This window comes from Magnolia sinica, chromosome 5 (genome assembly GCF_029962835.1).
Source record: "Magnolia sinica isolate HGM2019 chromosome 5, MsV1, whole genome shotgun sequence".
NCBI classification, from domain to species: Eukaryota; Viridiplantae; Streptophyta; class Magnoliopsida; order Magnoliales; family Magnoliaceae; genus Magnolia; species Magnolia sinica.
The window spans coordinates 14,507,978-14,528,848 of record NC_080577.1 but is presented as its reverse complement, the minus strand read 5'-3'; the positions used below and the strand labels follow the sequence as shown (position 1 = coordinate 14,528,848).

Here is a 20,871-nt window from a genome sequence, read left to right as displayed (position 1 = left end):
TATGAATCCCGTTCATCTTCACCGTACACGTCAACGAACAGTTCCATGACAAATCATCCCTTGAGTGGACACCCAACGGCGGCGCGAAAATTACCACACATTTCGTCGGTGGAGATCGAGTGGCCTACAAATTGTTGTGTCCACAAGAGCAGCTTCCTTTACCTGAAAAGTGGCATGTACTCTTACCTAACGGTATTTATGTAGAGAGAGAGAGAGAGAGAGAGAGAGAGGAGGGAGATATTCGGACCGGGATTGCGTCCTACTCCGCTGTACGGACTCTTCCCCGCAGGGTATCTCTGGCGCCGATTATTTATTTCATCCATGCCGTCCATCCATTTTTAATGGTCATTTGAGAGCAGTATTTCAAAAATAGGAAGATCTACGGCTCAATTGGATCACATAGTGGGGATTGAACGCCCACATTTAAAAACGTCTTGGTATCCGTAGAAGTTTTGATCAGGCTAATATATATTTTTTTCCCTTCATCCAGTTCTACGATGACCTTATCAACAGTTTGGATGGAAACTAAACATCACAGTGGGCCCTTGGAAGGTTTCAACCGTGGGTCCATTATCACCACTTCTTCCTGTGGTGTGGTCCATTTAGTCTTAGATCTACCTAATTTTTGGGCTACTTCTTTAAAATAATCTATGAAAACAGATAAAAGGCATGGATAAAACAAACATATTATGATGGGCTCCACGGGTCCTGATTGGACTGATGCCTACATGTAATTCAACACTCATCTCCACCCCAAGACAAATGCTTTGGGCTGTTTGGGAGTGTGGATTTAGAACCCTTGGATTCGAAATCCTCCCGGTGTGTTTGGCACCCTAGGGTGTGAATCAACTTTTATCTAAAATACATGTGCATGGTATATTGATAGGAGTTTGAATTTAATTATTAAATCAACTTTAATATTTCTAATTAGTGAAATATATAATTTTTGACACAATGGTTGTGATAAGCCCGCTGAAACATATGCTTTGCCTAAAAATGATGAAATTCCAAGTCTTGGATAGGCCACAAGCACAAGATCACGTCCAAGTGGTTAACTAACCATTTTTTATCATTGATTTTATGGACAATGTTTTGATGATACTAATTTACATGAGCAATGTTTAGACGGTGTTGATCATCATTAGTGAGCCTTGTGCTCAATAGAATGAGAATGTATAGTGGCACACATGTTACACATGCAATTATTAAAATAATTTTGAATGTAATCCAAGCTCTCACAGCAGATCATAAACCATTGCAAACCCTTCAAAGAAGGAATTGAAGCCCCCAGTTTCTTTATGCTGCCAAATAAACAGGGAATTTTAAGCCCCTCCGATCGCCTCCTGTCCACGGTGCCAAACGACCCCTTACTGAAAGTGATTGGCTGGAATCAGGGCAGATTTATTCAGCAGACATTAATTATGATATGAAGCTCAACCAATAAGAATAAAAAAAATAAAAAATCAAACAAATAAATTCTGAACCATAGGAATCCGCTTCCTTCACGAGTCCTTGTGGAATAAGCATATTCTACCAGGTTCGAGCATGGCCCACCATGGTGATTGCATGACATCCAACTGGTTTATCAGGTTCCCTAGTCATGAAAGTTGGATTTCCACAAAAACAGACTCATCTACCGATTACGCGGTCTACCATCTGAATTCGATTGTTTTTGAGTGGTTTTGGATGATGTGGCCCACAGTCCTTGTGGGACTCGCTTAACGCGCAGCTCGTGTGGCGCACACACAGCAAAGTGAGAACCGCGTAGCAATGATGTGTGAGCAGGCCAATTACTTTTGACGGGTAAACGGATAAACTTTCAACGCGTATTCTACTCGGACTTGTGGAGGAACAGGTCCATCTAGAGGAGTCCTGTGGTCGGTCTTTCATACGCTTTAGAACTTGAAATATCCGCCGGCTTTGAGATTTTAGAAATGGTGCCACTTTTTTCATTATCTAGACGGTTGATCTGGTAGTACGTACTGTCATGTGCTATTCCTCCAAAATTCATTCAAATTAGAAGATCCTAACCATCCAATTCTTTGGATTTTCATAGTTGAATGTCGAAGGTTGATACCAACGTTTAAAGAATTTTTTTTCTTCCGATCGGGTTAGTTTTCCACTCATATTTCATCTAAGATGTGGATCATAATTTCAATGGTTTGGATCACCAATCCACGGGTTCCATTTCTACAGACTCAAAACCTAGGATACGACACTGAACTCGGGCCGAGGACAGATGGTTAATGAGTAGATAACAGCTTATACCGGCTCGAAATTCACTAGCCTTGGAAACTCGAGTCAAAATAGCTTCTCCTTTATAAAACAAAAAGAGAGCTAAAACGAAAAGAAAAAGAAAAAGCTGAGTGTAAGGGATATCAATCATATCCTCTTCTCGACTCAAAAGCTACTACCTGCGTATAAATACCCTTCTCGTAAAAAAACAGGGAAAAAGAAAATCCAAAAAGGATCTCTCTCTCGCGATCCATGGCAGAAAAGCTCGACGAAAAACCCTAGAAGAGCCTCATCGGTACAGAATCACTGAAAAGAGCCTTCGGATGTATTGAAATTCCTCTTGATCTGGAAACGAGATGAATCGGTTTTCTTTTGAGCTGGATTTTTTCCTTCGATTTTTATGTTCTTGATTTTAATGGATGTCGAAGAAGAGGATTTGGCAGTGGAAAGCCGGATCGGCTGCGATCTTAGTGTCATTCTTCTCTAAATAAGCAAGATTGTAAGGGGAGAACAGGAAAGATGGGCGGCATTTGTTGCAAGCCTTCTGCTATCGATGATAGTCGTGAGAGTCCGAGAGAGAGAATACCGAGTAAATTTCCGTCGAAAGGACGGATTGCAGCGGCGTCGTCCTCTTCTTCTTCTTTGAGGAGGGAAGATATTGTTCAGGGGAAGGACGGAATGGATGGTGGAGATGGAAGGGTGGTGGTGTTTGAGAAGCAAGGGAACGGTTTGATACAAGCAGACGGTGAGATTTCCCAGAGGAAAAGGGAAAAACAGGGGCATGATCGTCATCCGGGCATAGGGAGTATTCCGAAGGCTTCAGAAGGGGAGCAGGTCGCCGCTGGTTGGCCTGCCTGGCTCGTGGCGGTGGCTGGTGAAGCAATCAGGGGGTGGGTCCCACGGCGAGCAGATTCTTTTGAGAAGCTCGACAAAGTAGGTTTCTTTTGATTCTTCCTTTCAGTCTTGATTTGGTAGTCTGCTCCATTTCCTTGTGTATGGAAGAACTTTTGCCTTTGTTTGGATTTTTGAAATGGATGGGAATATCGAGAATGTGTTTGGGAGTCTTGCAATCGCAGTCCGGTGGAATTGATTTTATCCAGGAATTGATATCGCATTCACATCAACAAGTGGAATTGCGATTTTGGTTCCCTTGGACGGAAAAGGAATAGTCCTCTTTATTGCCGAATCTGCTTTCCTTGCATTTCCAAACATGATGCCTTTTTAATGCAGGGTATCCTCAAACCATCTCTAGATGAAGTGTGGTTTGAGCTTACTACCAAATGCTGCCTTTTTTTATTTTTTATTTTTCCTGATCGGTGAAAAAGGATTGTATGTGGAAAGAGCCCAAAGTCAAATACCCACAAAAGGAAACTGCAAAGTATTACAGGAAAGTACCCTCCAAGACCCTCGCAAAGTCCTCTTTACTAAACCCTGAGAAATTGTTTAAGAAAACTACCGAAGAGCTGACGACTTTTAGTTAAAAGTTTTGTTATTTTCCAGATGGTCTACAAATTGCTAATAGACAACTCTTCCCAAGCAAATTACCTTGCGACCTCTAGGGCTACATCCTGTCCTCCATAAACATCATCATGGATCCTAGCATCGACCATGCTGCACCAAACTGCCCCAAATACTAGATACAAAGGCACAATGAAGGAAAAAAAATATGGTTGACCCATTCAACCCTCCTTGTACGCATACAACACCAGTTGACAATTCATTTCCCTTTTTCGTAGGTGATAGCAATTTATCTTGACCAACCAACCAACCAACTGACCAACCAAATGCGACAACCCTAGGGGGTGGCCTTCATGCCCCATGGCCAATCTGTATGAGTAATCACTCCCCTTCTGTCCAATTTCCCATAGATGGATTTTATGAAAAATTCCCAGAAGACAACCATTTCTACATCATTTTGTCTTGTCTCAAGAGATCTAACCCTCAACAGAGTAATGAGCTCCTTCTCATAACCTACCAGGTTTCTTTTGAAATAGGAGTCCAAACAATTTGGTTACTGACTGTCTCATAGCAGTCAATCTTTCTGAACTGATAAGTTGTAAAGGCTGCTGAACAATCTACCTATCCTCCCAAAACCTGTTCAAATGCAACCTTAATATAGGCTTCAAGTTGGCTTATATGTGCTTTTTTAATTTCTACTAAATGATTTTCTGGTAGTGAGAAGATGAAACTGTTGGGAGTTTGCCTGTGGTAAATAACACACCTAATGTAATTTAATAGAATGGAAAGCATAGGAGTCCATGATGTTGTGAACATTTTATTCACAATGAGCATGGCTACATCCATGTTGGTGAGTTGAAATGATTTTTTTCTTAGAGATGGGTTGTCAAGCACTCTAGCTTAGGTTACTTAACCTGTGTTGATTTACCAAACTACTAGATTGTAGTTCTTGTGACTATAGGCAGTCATCATCATTAAAGCCTTGGCCAACTATTTGTTCATCTTTACAAATATTTTTCCACCAATCATTCCTATGGTCCTATCTAAGTCCCTGGCCTTGGTGAGTGAGAAGCCTTCATATTCCTTCTCATCACCTCAACCCAAGTCCTTTGAAGTCTCCCTTTGATCCTTTTTTCTTCTTCTTCTTCTTCTTTTTTTCCTCAAGCCCAGAAATCCCCTTATGATAGTTGTATTTGGTCTTTGTTGAAATTGATCGGACCATCTATATTTGCTCTCCATCATTTTGTATCTTGCTGGGACTACTCCCAGACCTTATAAGGAATATTTCTTTCCTGAGCACTGAGTCGTCGTCGTCATCACCACCACCATCATCTAATCCTTATCATAATTAATAGGGGTCAGCTACATGAATCCTGTTCCACCATTCTACTTTATCAAGGACCATATCTTTAGTTAAACCTTCCTAGCGTTGAGTAGCCAAATGTTATCACTTCATGTTCCCCCACATGGTGTCTCTGAGTATACTGATGGTTACTACATATTTTTATTCTTATTTTAATTATGGCACATAGCTGGTTGTTCCTGAAGTCAACTCGTCTGGTTCTTCTAGCAGTGAACTTGCACTGAGAACGGTGTTTGTAGTTCATTTGTCCAACACTCCAAGTTGAGTTTCAGGTGACAAGCTGTTGTTTTCTAGCAGCGAATTTTCATACAATTTTGTAGTTAACTCATCTAAGTAGCATTTCATGTTGAATGTGCATCCCCTCATTTGTGCATATCTTTTTACATGATTTAAAATACCATCTGATTGGACTCAGTTTTATCGAAGTCATATTGGTTTCAATCCACAATGAAATGAGTCACGAGACCAACAAGGACTGAAAGACCAGAGCCGACTGATACGATGGGTCATACCAGTTTTGATCCACAGACGAGTTGCATGTCATGCCAAAATTGATATTTAAATCCATGCTCTTTATGTAGGGCTGTCAATGTGTACCCGGATCTATGGGTACCTGAGTGACCAACCTGTTTTAAACGGGTATTGCTCCAGTTTCCAGACCCGTTTAAAAAATCAGATCTTCTCTATGTGGTGGTGGAGAGAGAATGATGCTTGGGGAATAAACTACTAATTTAAGATACAAGTTATTCCATACTCTGGCTGAGTGTGTTGCTTGATACACGGCACACAGAAGTTGTACTCGTAGCATGTAGTAACTCAAAGTAATCATCCAAACTGTCCACTAAATGCCTAGCAATCAGCAAGGTAGATTGTCAAGTAACTTCAAATTTTAGATCATAGCCCATCAAATGTGGGCCACATAACTTAGACGGTTTAACATGAGTCACTTGGATTCCATGTGTAAAATTTGTTAGTGCCTGCATATCAACCATCCCACACTGCCACTTTATCAAAATCTTTTTCTCTTATGGTATATTATTCTCTAAAGTTGACCCTAATTAGTTGGTATAAGGGTTAGATGATGATGATATATTATATTTTTTAAAAATAATGTTTCATTTTTGAGAGACCCCTGTTGCATGGAAAATCAATTACCCTTTTGATATCCATAAAACTTTTTTTTTTTTTTTTGGCTTAAACTCACACAAGGCATGGAACTTGGGAGGATGGAAAAGCCCATCCTTTGTAGGGCCGACCAAATAACATACCCTGATGGGTACCTGGACCCATGGTATATAGGTCTGGGCGGCACCTGGATCTATCAGGACACAGGGCCCAATTAGTCCAGGTATGGGTAAACCATGACCTGACCTGACCTGACCTGACCTGACCTCAACCCATTGACAGCTCCTCTCTTTATGCTTGTTCGTTTAGGGTGGAAGAACACTCAGTACAAAAGAATTGGGTTATTCTTGCTGTATTTTTGCTTGTTTGTTTAGGGTGGAACAACACAGTACAAAAGAATTGGGTTATTCTTGCTGTATTTTCAAAATTGAAGTTCAGGTCATGTGCCTTGCTATATGTTGTACACACCTGTATGAATATGGTTCCTTATTTGATGTTTCTGTTTCCCATTGATTTGAATCCTACTATCTTTTAAAGATAATTGCTCATCTCAAAGTTTTTTGCTGCCTACGACCTTTGTTAACTCTTTTTTGGTTTCTTACAGTGTGATGATTTATTTATTGTTGTGCAGATAGGCCAAGGAACTTACAGTAACGTTTACAGGGCACGTGATCTTGATAATGGAAAAATCGTTGCTTTGAAAAAAGTACGATTTGATAACCTTGAGCCTGAAAGCGTTCGTTTTATGGCTAGGGAGATTCACATTCTGCGCAGACTTGACCACCCAAATATAATAAAATTGGAAGGATTGGTAACATCACGAATGTCTTGCAGCTTGTACCTTGTTTTTGAGTATATGGAGCACGATCTTGCTGGGCTTGCTTCCTCTCCTCGTCTCAAGTTCTCTGAGCCGCAGGTACTGCTTTATAATATTTCATGCAATAGTTACATTTCACTCTCATGCTTAGTGAGTTGTTGTATTTAGAGCTGGGCATCGAGTCTAGTCGGACCGAGTTAGGGCCTGACTCGATCCGGTTTTGAAATAGGCCTGACCCGAACTCGACTTGACTCAGTACCGAGTCCATCATGCCTAAACCGATTTGAGTCCAGGTTTGGCCTGGACTAATCTAGACCGAGTCTGACCCGGTCAAAAGTACCAAGTCAATTCGAGTTGGCAACGATTCGGATTGAGAGATGAGGGAGGGAGGGAGTGGAGAGGAGAGAGAGAGAGAGAGGAGGAGGGTGGTGATGGTGGTGGGTGGTTGTTGGGCTTGGAAGAGGAGGAGGATGAGGGAGGGAGAGAGAGAGTTTGGGATCAGGTTGGGGTCGGGTGCGGCATATAGGTTAGAGATACTTAGAAATTAGGGTTTTTATTATTATATATATACCCCAATCCGAGTCAAGTTGATTTCAGATCGAGTCGGGTCGAGTTATTGGGTAACTCGAACTCAACTCGATTTGAGTTTGGATCGGGCGAAGCCTACTCGGTTCGGACCGACTCACCCATTCGGTTCGGGTTGAGTCGGGTCTGAATGAGTCGGACGAGTCGAGTCAGGCGAGTCGAGTCGTCCCGTGCCCAGCTCTAGTTGTATTCATCTTGACCTTCATGAAAACGCTGGGTATGTAACATAACACTGGGTATCTTGACTTTCGTGTCATATGCAGCTCAAGGCTCGATGCTTGTCACTCCCTTTCCCAAGCATTTTTTAACCTTTGAAAACCTTTTTTTTTTTTTGTATTATTATTATTTTGTTCTTTCTCCTTCAACTTCAAAAATAAAATTCCATTGCTGGGACTAACTCATTATGGCTTTTTACACTTAATATTGAAGTGCCAATAATGGAACGACAAGGGTCTGCATCATATTGAAATAACTAGGCATCATAACGTGGGTGAGCTGTTTTGATCATAAGCCCTAAAATATTACTAATTTGGTTTTGACAGGTTAAATGTTACATGCAACAACTGCTGTGTGGACTTGATCATTGTCATAGTCGCAATATTCTACATCGTGACATTAAGGGTTCAAATCTTCTAATTGATAATAGTGGCATCTTGAAAATAGCTGACTTTGGCTTAGCTAGTTTTTTTGACCCGGATCGAAGGCATCCATTGACCAGTCGTGTAGTTACGTTGTGGTATCGACCCCCAGAACTTCTACTTGGAGCCACTGACTACGGGGTTGCAGTGGATTTATGGAGTACTGGATGTATACTAGCAGAACTATATGCGGCCAAGCCTATCATGCCTGGAAGAACTGAGGTACTTTGCATGCTTTTTCCCTAAACACTTCAATTGTTGTTTTGTAGCATTTGTTATTCATGGCAAAGTGATTCTTCTGTGTGGTGCTTTTTCTTGTATGGATGTCTTTTTGAATTTACTGTTCTACTTAAGGACTTAGTTGGGGGTGCAAATGGGTCGGGTTGAGGGGTGTACTGGACCACCATTAGACAAACCTGTTGTATTTTGGCCCCAGACACCCATTAGAATCTTGGCCAGGTCTGGCTTGGATAAAAGTGAAAGCAAGCTGGTTCAGTTATTTAATGGGTCGGGTTTGGGTATAGGAGGATACATACCCTAACCACGAGATCCATGGATCAGGTCTGGGCTGGATCTGGGTCAGGCCAAGGGATTCCCACAGTGATGCCAAAATGATGGATTGCCTAGATCTCCCACAAGTGTGCATTGGTGGCATGTGCTTTGAAATTCCAGTTCATGTGAGTGAGTCTATCAATAGCATTCATCGGGAAGGTCTTCTTTCCTTTTTCTTTTTCTTTTTTGGTGAAGAAATGTCTTCTTTCCTTTTGCTCTTTGCCAGTTCGGTAGATAGCTGAGAATTGTTCATTTGCAATGGTTATATGTGAACTTTCACATCCATCCATTTCTTTCCTGCCAATGGGTCACATGTGAGAACATCCGATCCTGTTAACTTTCACATCCATCAACTGTATCTTACAGGCATCCATGCAGTATTTTGCACTGGTGTCCATATTGGCATGGTATGGTATGGTGCTTGTATGTTAAGTATTGTGAGTCACCTTGTATCATTGCTGTCCAAAGTTGTCTGGCATTGCCTCCTGTTGTATTGACCTCATATGAGGCCATCTCTATGTAGCTAATGCTTAAAGCTTATCTTGCTTGGACACACAGTTAAAAGATTCATCCTGCTTGCACATATGTTCACTTGCAAAAGTTTTGCTGTTTATCATGGGCAATGATGACATAAGTGGAGATTTGATTGCAAAGCTCTGCCAAAACAGTAGGAAGGATGGTATTTGCATTGCTCATTTCGCTTTCTCAAGCAGTCCTAATTGGAGAAAATGCTAAAATGTTTCTTGGTGGGCGTCTATCTCATGAAGTGCACTATTAATTTTCAGCGGACGAATCAAGTAAAAAATACTTGTATAGTCTGCTCTATTCTCCAAAAAAATATAAATAAATAAATAAAATAATAATACAAAAAATCATATAGTCTGCTCTTTTATTTTAGTTTTCTGATGACTTGTAATCATAGTTTCTTCTATTTCTGATTAATAATGGATTATGGATGTAATTTTGTGTCTTTCTACCTACTAGGTGGAGCAGTTGCATAAAATTTTCAAGCTTTGTGGCTCGCCATCGGAGGATTATTGGAGGAAATCAAAATTGCCCCATGCAACCATTTTCAAACCACAGCACCCTTATAGACGTTGTGTTGCTGACACTTTCAAAGACTTCCCTCCATCAGCTTTAGGGCTTTTGGATGTTCTTCTTTCCATAGATCCAGCTGATCGTGGAACTGCAGCTTCTGCCCTTAAGAGTGATGTATGTAATTTCTAATCAATTGAGTACTATCTAGTAAACAGGGTGCATTTGACCTTTTCATTGCACATTATGGATGATATCTTTGCAGATTTGGAACCTTAATGTTCCCTTTCTTGTTGTCACTAATTTTGCGTAGCACATTGATTTTCATCTATTTGTTAGTACTTGTATCAATCCTTAAAGTGCTCTCAAAATTGGCAGTGTTATAAAACTCCTCAGTTGATGTCTTTGTGTCTGTATCAATTACCATATAGGCTTCCGTTTTTGTGTGTGTGCGTGCGTGCGTGCGTGTCATGAATAATACAAGACATTTTAAAGTTCCCACTCACAATTCACAAGTTTTTTTTTTTTCTTATTCCCTTCCATTTCCATTCACACATGATGCGTCTTCCATGGAATGTGAACATGACGAGTGTTAGTTGTTTCTTCAAACACTAGTAACATCCTTAATGAAATATTTGACCTGCTTGTTTTTTATCTGTGAAGTTTCCCTGTGCAATCCAATGCATTTTTTTTTTTTTTTTTTTGTCTAATTCGCCGTCAAAACTACATTTCTTATAGCTGTTAGTAATGCATTTCATGTGATTCCTTTTAGGGTACTTCTGTAACTCTGTTCCCAGATTCAGCAAGCAATCTTTAGGAATCACATTATGTTTTTGGAGTTTTCATTGCCTAGGACTTTTCAATTATTTTTATTTTGTGGGGTAAATTTTCTTATGAAGATATTCTCTTATCACTGTGATTTTTATTACCCTTCTTGTGTTCTATGACCCTCATAGAACTACTTTTGTATTCCATCTATGGGGCAGAATTGTCTAATCATTTTTATTTTTATTTTTATTTTTTTTTCAGTTCTTTACAACAAAACCACTTGCTTGTGATCCTTCGAGCTTGCCCAAATATCCTCCGAGCAAAGAGTTTGATGCAAAAATACGGGATGAGGAAGCTAGAAGGTATATATATGTATATTGCAAGTCAATAACTTTTCCTTTCACATTATAAGATCAATTGTGAACAAGTAGTCTATTTTTCGATGGAAATATATCCAATTACGTAGGAAGAGAGGCAAATGCAATTTCCAAGATAGTAGCTACAGGGAGCAATCTGAGATCCAGACTCTCCCTATTGGGGATGTTTCCCTCTCGTTTGATGCATTCTTCGGTTCTTCAATTAAAATTGTTGTTACAATCACAAAATGTAAAAGATACCTTGAATTCTAATATCACAACAGCGTCATTATCATCATCATCATCATCATCATCTAAGCCTTATCCAACTAAGAAGGGTTGGTTATATGGATCTTGTTCTGCCATTCCACTCTAGAATTCTAATATCCTAAGAGTATTATATAAAATTCTGGCACCATCAATGAACCTAATTTCAATTAAGCCAGAAGCATGACAGTGAAACTTGGCGGATCGAACAGTCATCTTTCAGTGGGTAAGCTGGGATTGAGACCCTGTTCTCAATGCTACATACTTGAGGGCATCCTTCACTAGCGTAGGGGCACATTCGCAGATTCTATGGTTGTCGCCACTCCTTTGCACCTTGTATTCACTGCAATGCATTATCGTGGACTAGTCTGCTTTTGCTATGTGGCAGGCCTACATGGAAAGCCCGGATAAAGGAGGGTTGCGTCAGGTTGACAACTGGCATCAAGCCTTCACCAAAACCTTTGTCATGAATAATGACAATCTGACATTTCGATCCTCGATAGAGTAGAATGGCAGAATGGGATCTATGTAGCCGACCCCAGTTAGTTGGAATAAGACTTAGATGTATATATAAGATCACTAAAGTGATATTGTAAAGGAAAACTCACCAAAGGGCAACAAATTCCAGGCAAGGCACCTACCACCCTCCCACTGTTACGTGACAGTGGCACTCTTTTCTAGCTCACCCTAGATTTCAACAGAGCTATGACCTGCAAACTACTCGAGAAACTTAACCCCAAAAGATGTTCTATTATTTCTTTCTTCCCAAATTGACAACAACACTTCTAGGAAACAAAAAGTCCACAGTTTTTTCCCTTTTCCTTACATAAGCCCACCCTTCCATGCCTGAAAGAGCAATAGCATCAATTCTGGCATTGATCCCACCACACCAAACCGATGAAAGCACCAACCCTATATGGCTGATGCAGAAGGGTAATGAATAAGAGATGGCAGAGGTTCTCCTTATTTCTTAGGCACATACAAAACATACATTGGCAATTAGCGATTATTGTCTGCTTGTTACGAAGATGATCAATGGTAAGGAGTAAGGACCTTGTTTCTGCCCACTAACCACCCAAATGCATCGGCTTTAGATAGCTCCCTCACATTCTGTAGTCAAGCTGATGGGGCCCATAAACCCGTTCTCCCCTTCCACTCTGCTTGCAAAATTTCATTAAAAGATCTAACTGAGAATCTTCCGTTCTGTCCATTTCCACGCCCTTGTTTCCCTCTCCTCCCGGTTAAAGTTTAATACCTTCCAACTGAGTTAGAAGCATCACCAGATCATCCTCATCCCCCCTTAAGCTCCTAAAAATTGGTGACCACACAACCTTGTTGCTAATCCTTCCATAGTCTCGAAAAATCTGGTGGCTTTGTGATCTGCCAAGCTATAGAATGAAGTGCATCTACAGAGAAGGGACTATCATCACAGCTCTCCTCTTCCCAGAATCTGAATGACCTGACCATCTCCCACTTCAAAACCAATGCCTTGGTTAAATAAATCTTTGACATTCAATATGGCTTTCCAAATCTGAGAACTTCTGTACCTTGAAGAGTTAGCAGTACAACCCTTCTTTCTGCCAAAAGGGTCATCTTCTTCCCAAATTTCCTGCGATTTTCCAAGCAACACTTGATTCATCAACCTATAACCATTTTTGGAAGGTGTGTACCTTTTTTCCAATCTATCATATGGTATACGGCTATCTTCCATCCCTTGCCAAAGAAAATCTCTTTCCAGCTTGCCCAGTTTACTAATGATGCTTAATGGGCATTGAAATCGCGACATTGGCATGGAAGATAGTTCAGCTTTAATGAGGGTGATGTGCTCTCCCAAGGGAAGATAATGCCCTTTCCAAGCTGAAAGCCTCCACTGGAACCTTTCCTAACTGCATCCCACAACCATTTGGCAGGTTTTCCAACACAGAGAGGCAACCCGGGATATGTGGTAGGAAGAGAACTGGCACAGCATCCTAGAACTTCAGCCAACTCCACTACCTCTCTTTTTCGGAATTTAATACCCAGAAATACACCATCCAAAGGTTTATTTCAAGTTTGACACCACCTTGAAACATCTCAAGATGCACATCAAGTTAGCCATTTGCTGTCCATCAGCATCATATAGAATCAAAGTATCATCCGCAAATTGCAAATGGGAAATTTGGAAATCTGATTGGTTAACTTCGAACCCTTGTATTAGACCTTCCACTCGCCTTTTCCAATATTTTGCATACTTCTGCCACAACTCCAATATTTTGCATACTTCTGCCACAACTACATCCTAAAAATGCAGACAGCGGATCCTCTTGAAACAACCCTCATGATCCCCAAAAGATGCCTTTGGGTTAACTGTTCACAGGCACCAAAAACTCAGCTGATGCAACACATTCCTTCGTCCATCTTGCCACCTGAGTCCATGATCAAATCCACTTAACATATAATCCAAAAACACCAGTTTTGTAATCAAAAGTTTTTTCTAGATCAACTTTGAATAACAGCCCCTGCTGTCCCACTTTATGCTTCAAACCTTTACTTTGATGGGCTAACAACACACCACCTAGGATTTGACGACTCTTCACAAGTATCCCTTGTGATGGAGATATGATCCGATGTAACACACATCTTCTTAGCCTGGAGGCCAAAACCTTAGCAAGAATTTTGCATTGTCTCCCAATCAAAATGATGGGTCTAAATTTAGCTAAGCTTGTGGTGCCATCTTTCTCTGGGATGAGGACAATGAAGGATGCTCCCATATCCTTTGCTAGGGATCTTTTGATAGAGTTTATTAATGAAACATGTTACTTCTACTTTCACATCTTTCCCAGTTTCAATTGCCTCACTCTCTTCCCCTTTGATTGGCCTCTCCAAATAAGTAGCTGCTTACTACAATATGATCAAACTCAAGCTCACCTACAAGTGGTCTCCTGCAGTCTTGTGTACACAACTTTTGATAGAAGTCCACAATTGCTTCGCATATTTCTTGTGGCTCCTTGATTGTGTCTCCCTCAACTTCCAACTTCTGTATATGATCAACTGTCTCCTTGTGGTAGCCATCCAACAGAAAAATGTGTTCTTATAGCCCTCATTTAGCTAAAGTGCCCTTGATTTTTAACGACATGTTATTTCTTATATTCTTGTTGAAAAACTCACTTCTGTGGATTCTCAACTTGGGATTGATCACCCCCTTCCCTCCTACCATTTTCCTTGATCTCATAGAGTAGCCATCCCCTTCTCCAACCTACCAAAATGTATTGTTATTCCAGTCCTTGACTTTTGCTTTAAGCAACCTGAATTTGACATGAACTTTCTGCTAGCACCCCCTTTGTTATGAATATCTACCCACCACTCCACCCTTTGCACAAAGCCTTTTTCCAACCACGTTAGCTGAAATCTAAATGGAATTGGACCCCAATGGTCCATCTTGGTTCTTGGAGGATAGAATAATAGGAAAATGGTTGGAAAAATTATTGAGGCACGCAAGCCAATATACTGTGAGGGATATGTCTTTGCATTGTAGTGTACCAGTTGCATCGCTTTTTGTTTGAGATTGTCCCTTTCGACCCTCTGGAAAAGGATGGAAACAAGCTAACCCCTGCCCCCACTGTTTTCCTGAATCGAGGAATTATGTAATATTACTTCAGCAGCATATGGTGGGTCATATTCATGCACACATTCACCAATACGCTTGTTGTCCATCATAACCAAATTGAAGCTCTCCAAAATTTTGGTCCCATTGTACATGGGCTATAGCCAAGAAATCAAACTGATTGGTCAAATTCGAACTGTCTAATCATTTAGAAAATGTGTTTAGACTGTTGATCAGTCCTGTAGACTCTCCCTTACCAAAAGGTTTAATCTCTTTGATGAAGAAAGCTCTCGTATTCATCCCACTTTATTCCCATGTCTGAGCGGGACAGGTGAGTGTGGATCCCTTAGAATTTGGACTGCTTCTTTGTTAAATCTTTCTCTATGGTCATCTTTACATCCCCCTCTGCTGGGGTCCTGGACCCTATCCATCATATATGAAGTTCTTGGGCCCACCTCACGTTTTAGCATTTGTGATTTGTGTGGCTGGTTGGGAAGAATAATGTTCTAACAATTGACCACTAAGAAAGAGGCATATGATCATTCCTAATAGTTAGCTGATGCGACTGAGGGATGCCGAATCTGTCAACCACTTGTTCACTGTTGCACTTCGCCTGGGATATTTGGTGAGATTTCTTCAGCAGTTCAGGGTTGCTTGGGTAAGGCTGTGCTCCATTATGGATCTATTCCAAGCATGGCAGCTTGGTAAACATGAAAATAAAAAGAGGATTGCCCTATGGGGACTGTCTTCTGTTATCATATTTTGTGCAAGTTGTCAGGAGCACACTAGTGGAATGTTCAGAAGTTCTGTGCTTGCTGGGTGATTCTTCCCCGTTGTACTAACTGGATGATTCCTTTGCATCCTTGTTGCATTTGCCTTTTCTTTTATTTCTAATAAATTTCGTTGCCCCTCTAAAAGAAAGAAAGAAGAGGAAAAACTTGTAAAACTATTGGGAATTTACACGTGCAGGCTTCTTGTGGTGGATTCTCCAGTTGTATGATACACATGAGTGCCCATGCATGTTGCCATCATTAATTCATCCTGTTTTCCAATTGCATGATGTACATTGGAACTCCGACCCACACATGATGCACTGGATGCCTCTTTTGGCTAAACATGCTTATCAGATGGCTTAGATGTCAAACTGGGTTTCTTGTACAGATATATAGGCCTGTGGGCCCCCTTGAATTTGCTAGTTACCCCCTTGATTGGGACGTAAGGACCCTTTCTTCCAACACTTGTCCCTACATGCACATTAGATTTTACTTTCTTTGTGATATTAATTGCTTATTGAAGCCATCTTATTGTTATAATTACCTTTTCTGACAATGGCAGGCAAGGGGCTTCGGGAGGGAAGGTGCAGAGGATTGATCAAGAAAGGAAAGGGCGAAGAGAATCTAGAGCAATTCCAGCACCTGATGCCAATGCTGAATTAGCCGTGTCATTGCAGGTAATTTCTACTTTATTTAGGACCAGAGTTTCTCATTTCCATGCCTTCCCCCATAATCTTCCGGTTTACTGTAGTGATGTTAGCAACAGTCATTGTGCTAATTGTTGCTGTTCTCCTTTTTTTTTTTTTTTTTTTGTAATAGCACATTGGCATTTGTTTCTTCTCGTTCTTTTGGTGGTTGAGTTATGGGTGAGGATCCCAAGAGATTCCTGCCTGCTTTCTCATACAAAAGAACAAAAGGAAAAATAAAATATAAAAAAAAAATAAAAGAGAGATTCCAGAAATGGATGGAGGTTATTGTGATGTGTATAAAAATGAGGGGTAATTGGTTACTGTCAGAGGGCGAAGTGGCTGGTAACTATTGATCGCATACTGCAATTGGCCCATTCTAAAATATGCCATCTGTACATGTAGTGCACGTGATGATCTGGAATGCTGTGATTGGTTTATTCTACAATGTTGGTTTGTAGATGCACATTTATCTGACAACCAACACATTTTTACAAGATAAGTTATCTGACAACCAACACATTTTTACGAGATAAGTTCCCAAGTGTACTGCGTCTACAAGTTTTTACTAGTATTTCTAGAGTGCAAAAATAAATAAATAAAAATAAAAAATAAAAAAATAAAAGGAAAACAAAGAAAAATAAGAAAAAAGGAAAAGTTTTCTATCATCATACTCTTCTTTTTTCTTTTTTTTTTCCCTACTTGGACAAAGAGACTGATTTTTGTCTTCTCCCCTTGATCAGACTGATTGCTTGCAATTCAATGCAGTTGCACATCCAAAAACAACCTACTGTGGATCTAAACTGAGTTGTCTTTGATTCCCGAATGTCTTAAAGTTATTAGTCTTCTGTTTGTTTATTTATGATGCTATCATTTGCCACAAGTTAAACAATTCCAAATCTATGGTCTTACTCGAGTCACTGGATGGTTCCAACATGAAAGACGGGTCTTTCAATTTCTTCAGTTTTACAGCTCGTCCAAATTGGCTTAAGTAATCATCAAGGTGCTTTAAGCTGTTTTCTTTCTTTTGATTTGTCTGAATGAATGTATGGTTGACAGAACTTTAGACTGAGCTACTGGGTTGTTAGGGAGAGAAGATTTCAGTAATCATTGTGCAGCTTGTTGTAAAAAATAAGCAATACCAGTTCATTATAACAACTAAATAGTTCCTGAAACTGTGGTGGGATCAATATTCAGTTTAGGTGGCAATGAGGGGGCTGCAGTCGGTCTATTTAATAACTGGACATAAACTCAGGCCCTGGCCTGACCCACAGTCCTAAAGTTCAGTTCCAAGCCTGGTTGGTGGTGTGCCAGGCATGGAAACCTGATGAGCCAGCCCAGCCAGCCTATTGCCAGTCCTTGAAGAAATGCAGTGCTATTTGCCATTTCTATTTCTTGCTTGCTTTTAGCTTTTTTATTTATTCTTATGTATTTCACAATCTGATTGCAGAAAAGACAAGGTCAGTCCAATTCCAAGAGCCGGAGTGAGAAGTTCAATCCGCATCAGGAGGAAGTTGCTTCCGGCTTCCCAATAGATCCACCCAGGCAATCCCATGCTCTAGAAGAGGCATCTGAAGATTCTCAGGTGCATTTTCCTAATAGAGCCTCACACTCGGGGCCTCTAGTTCACCGAAGTGCATGGGCAAAGTCTCGGCAAAATGAGGATGGTGCTCCAAAGATTTCAACTGGGGCCGATTTGTCAGCCTTTTCTGGTTTAGTAGCAGCAAGGAGGAAGGTAGATGACCACAGGGAAAAGATTGACCCTTCTCAGTCAGAAGCTACTAATACAGCTGGAAGGTTGCTGGAATATGGTGGTGAGGCCCCAGAATCTGCCAGAAAGCATGATCCCACATCTCATAAAAAAGATGGAAGGATGGGCCACAAGGACCCAATATCGGTAAGTAATTGCTTCTCAGCAGTTCGATTCTTACTGTATATATCAAATATGAGTTCGCTGGGGTAATCACTTGGGTAGTTCTTGCAATAAAGAATATTTGTTTTGATGATTAAGTAGAGCCAGAAGATAATGTCCCCAAATGTTTTAAACAGCACACAGGGTTGTTACCTATTGTCAATCTGAACCATTTTGTTTATTCATACAACTAGGAGCAAGCCATGGTGCAAGAATCACGTTGTCGGATGATCCTAACCCTTTGAATGGGGCCAATTTATCACATGGATAGACTTCCAAATCAAAGGGTTACTTTAGAACAATAAGAAATCCTGAGTGGCATGATTTTTGCAGCATGGCTTGCTCCTAATTGTACGAATGAATGGCCGGTTTTGGTCGACAATAGGTTAATCCATGTGCCATTTAAAAGGTTCGGGGATATTGCTAATGCCCCCTTGAAGGTGGGGACATTAGCAAAACTCTAATTAAAAATGCTTATAGAATCTAGGGAAATGATCTGTTGTTGGACATGGATACAACTTCACTAAATCTTATCCCTGTCTGATCATGATCAGGACCTGGGATCAAGTTGAGCCTGCTTCACTTTGCAGTCTGATCTTTTGATCAGACAGTGATAACTAATAATATATTCATCATCAATAATGAAGTTCCACTGTTGGTGGCCATCACTGGTTTGTTTCCCTGGAATATACAATGACTTGAAAAAAATTGGTTATCCTTTCCAGTTCACAATACAATACGTATGTTGGTAAGTAGTGAAGCCGGCTCCGTATACTGGATGCAGGTTCTACTGAATCATGCATCATGGGTGCATGTATTTTCTCTTTCTGCACACATGAGTTACTTCCCAGTAAATTTGCGGACCCCAACCATAATTAGAAGCATGCATTCTTGTTACTCATGAAGGACCCCTGCACATACCATTTCAATCTGCATGATAAAAAATGAATTAATAAGATTTTTCCATCTTTGTTTTTAGATAAATTTCACAGGTGATAAATTTCACGGGCTATTTTTCGTCTCCCGCCCAATATGTGACTTGTTTAGTGGATTCTTTCTATTGCAGCTTGGTTACGGGTCAAAGGGCAACAAGATTCACTATTCAGGGCCGTTGTTACGCCCATCAGGCAACGTTGATCAAATGCTCAAGGATCATGACCGACAGATCCAAGAAGTCGTCCGACGAGCACGGCTTGATAAAGCGAGAATGAAGAAACTTCAGGCAGAAGCGAACCATATTCAACCAAAGCCTCATAATGGCAGCAGTTTCTCAATATTTGCCTCCGGCCGGGAAGCTGTATAGGTCTTGAGATTGGAGCATAAATGCAGCATTCTGTGTGAAGAGATGCAGTAAAATAGGGGGAGGTGGCTTGCTCCTTTTTGGTTCATGTAAAGGGGGATGGGGAGGGAATGCAGTGGTTTTATGTAAAGGGGTGTCACGTAATGCCTGTTGTTACTGGGAATATTTCCTAAGGCGAGGAATGGACAGAATCAAATTGGTGGGGGAAGGTGGGCCATTTGAGGTAATTAATTAAGATTACTGAGGTACTCCATTTGCTACAGTTGAAGATGTTGGCAGATACTGGCGATATCTTTAGGGAGAGTGGGTGAAGAGAATAAGCCTGGAGGTCTGGTCTGAAGGCAGGATCCCTTGCACATTGCCAATGTGGTAGCTGCGCGCAAGACGCCCTATCATCAGGTGGGCCACATGTATGAGTATGGATCATCTTTCATAATTTTCTGAATCGTCGATCTCATCTCATACATGTGGTAAACTGATGAGTGGACTGGCCTGGTTTTGCTGCCAAGACATGTACATGGTGCACACCTGGATCTTGTAGAACGTGGCCTATTGATATATGTGCTGCTATTGCCTTTGTTACTGTCATGCTGAACACTTCAGGTCTTGAACTTTTCAGAAGAAGTTGATGCAGGGTTGCTTGATCCAGTAATGCCCAGTCACACAGCCACTGCTCATGCTTTTACATTTATCTCAATCCAATAGAAATGGAGGGCCTCGAATTTTCACCTTGGCCGAATCCTCAAAATCAGATTTTTGGATGGTCGCAATGTGTCGGTGGTCGACATTTATTTATCGAATTTAGACCATCAACAGTGTTTCATTTTTTCTACCATATAATTTGCTGGTCAAGAAAATATGAGGCGCTTGGGTCTCTAGCATCCGTTTTCAGTTGATTAATTGTACATGGGGGTCCAGTCTTGCCATTGGGAACTATTTGTATGGTTGGGCCCCATGGTGGATGAGAGCTGCCTCAAAATCTCCCATTCAGATAATCCTAGCCATTCAATTTGGCCCCTGTTAAAGGTGTAACACTACTTGTGGATGCTGCATCTAATCTATGATTAAAGGACGATGTGATCCTTACTATGTTGATTACCTGCCACAAAAATGGGACCTTGCGGCTCATCCCGAACTCTCTATTGTTGAATATGTGCATTTTTTTAAATACATTTCCATACATGGAAGGGCATGAATTTTTGCCTTAGATTCTCCATAATTCGGTTGCACCCTGTTCTCGGTTCGTATATTCCACTCATCTGCCATGCCTGTGGATCGATACTAGAAATACTTTGATACTCTGGCAGAGAGTGATGGATGATACACAGCAATCAGAAATTACTCAGAAATTGCATATTTGCCATATAATTAATTTTTTAAAAAAATGGCTACACGTACCACTTTAGTTGAATAACGAA

At 40.7% G+C, this 20,871-nt stretch overlaps 1 protein-coding gene across 2 annotated transcripts; it reads left to right on the top strand.

Moving 5' to 3' along the window:
- The first annotated feature begins 2,293 nt into the window (after window positions 1-2,293).
- Window positions 2,294-20,097, top strand: LOC131245518 (probable serine/threonine-protein kinase At1g54610). Of its 2 annotated transcripts, XM_058245042.1 has the most exons (8): window positions 2,295-3,168; window positions 6,813-7,097; window positions 8,126-8,443; window positions 9,758-9,985; window positions 10,838-10,938; window positions 16,118-16,232; window positions 17,692-18,138; window positions 19,220-20,097. In XM_058245042.1, the coding sequence occupies exons 1-8, from the start codon at window positions 2,755-2,757 to the stop codon at window positions 19,454-19,456; spliced, it is 2,145 nt and encodes a 714-aa protein (XP_058101025.1). In that variant the 5' UTR covers window positions 2,295-2,754; the 3' UTR covers window positions 19,457-20,097. The 2 variants fall into 2 exon arrangements, with proteins under 2 accessions (XP_058101026.1, XP_058101025.1); XM_058245043.1 differs by lacking the exon at window positions 8,126-8,443 and having other exon boundaries at window positions 2,294-3,168.
- Window positions 20,098-20,871: the final 774 nt, after the last annotated feature.

What these genes read in the sequence shown, in the direction of transcription:
- LOC131245518 (XM_058245042.1), top strand. Translation starts at nt 2,755, where the DNA reads ATGGGCGGCATTTGTTGCAAGCCTTCTGCTATCGATGATAGTCGTGAG. An exon ending in TCAAGTTCTCTGAGCCGCAG is followed by an intron (nt 7,098 to 8,125) that starts GTACTGCTTTAT and finishes TGGTTTTGACAG; the next exon opens with GTTAAATGTTACATGCAACA. An exon ending in TCATGCCTGGAAGAACTGAG is followed by an intron (nt 8,444 to 9,757) that starts GTACTTTGCATG and finishes TCTACCTACTAG; the next exon opens with GTGGAGCAGTTGCATAAAAT.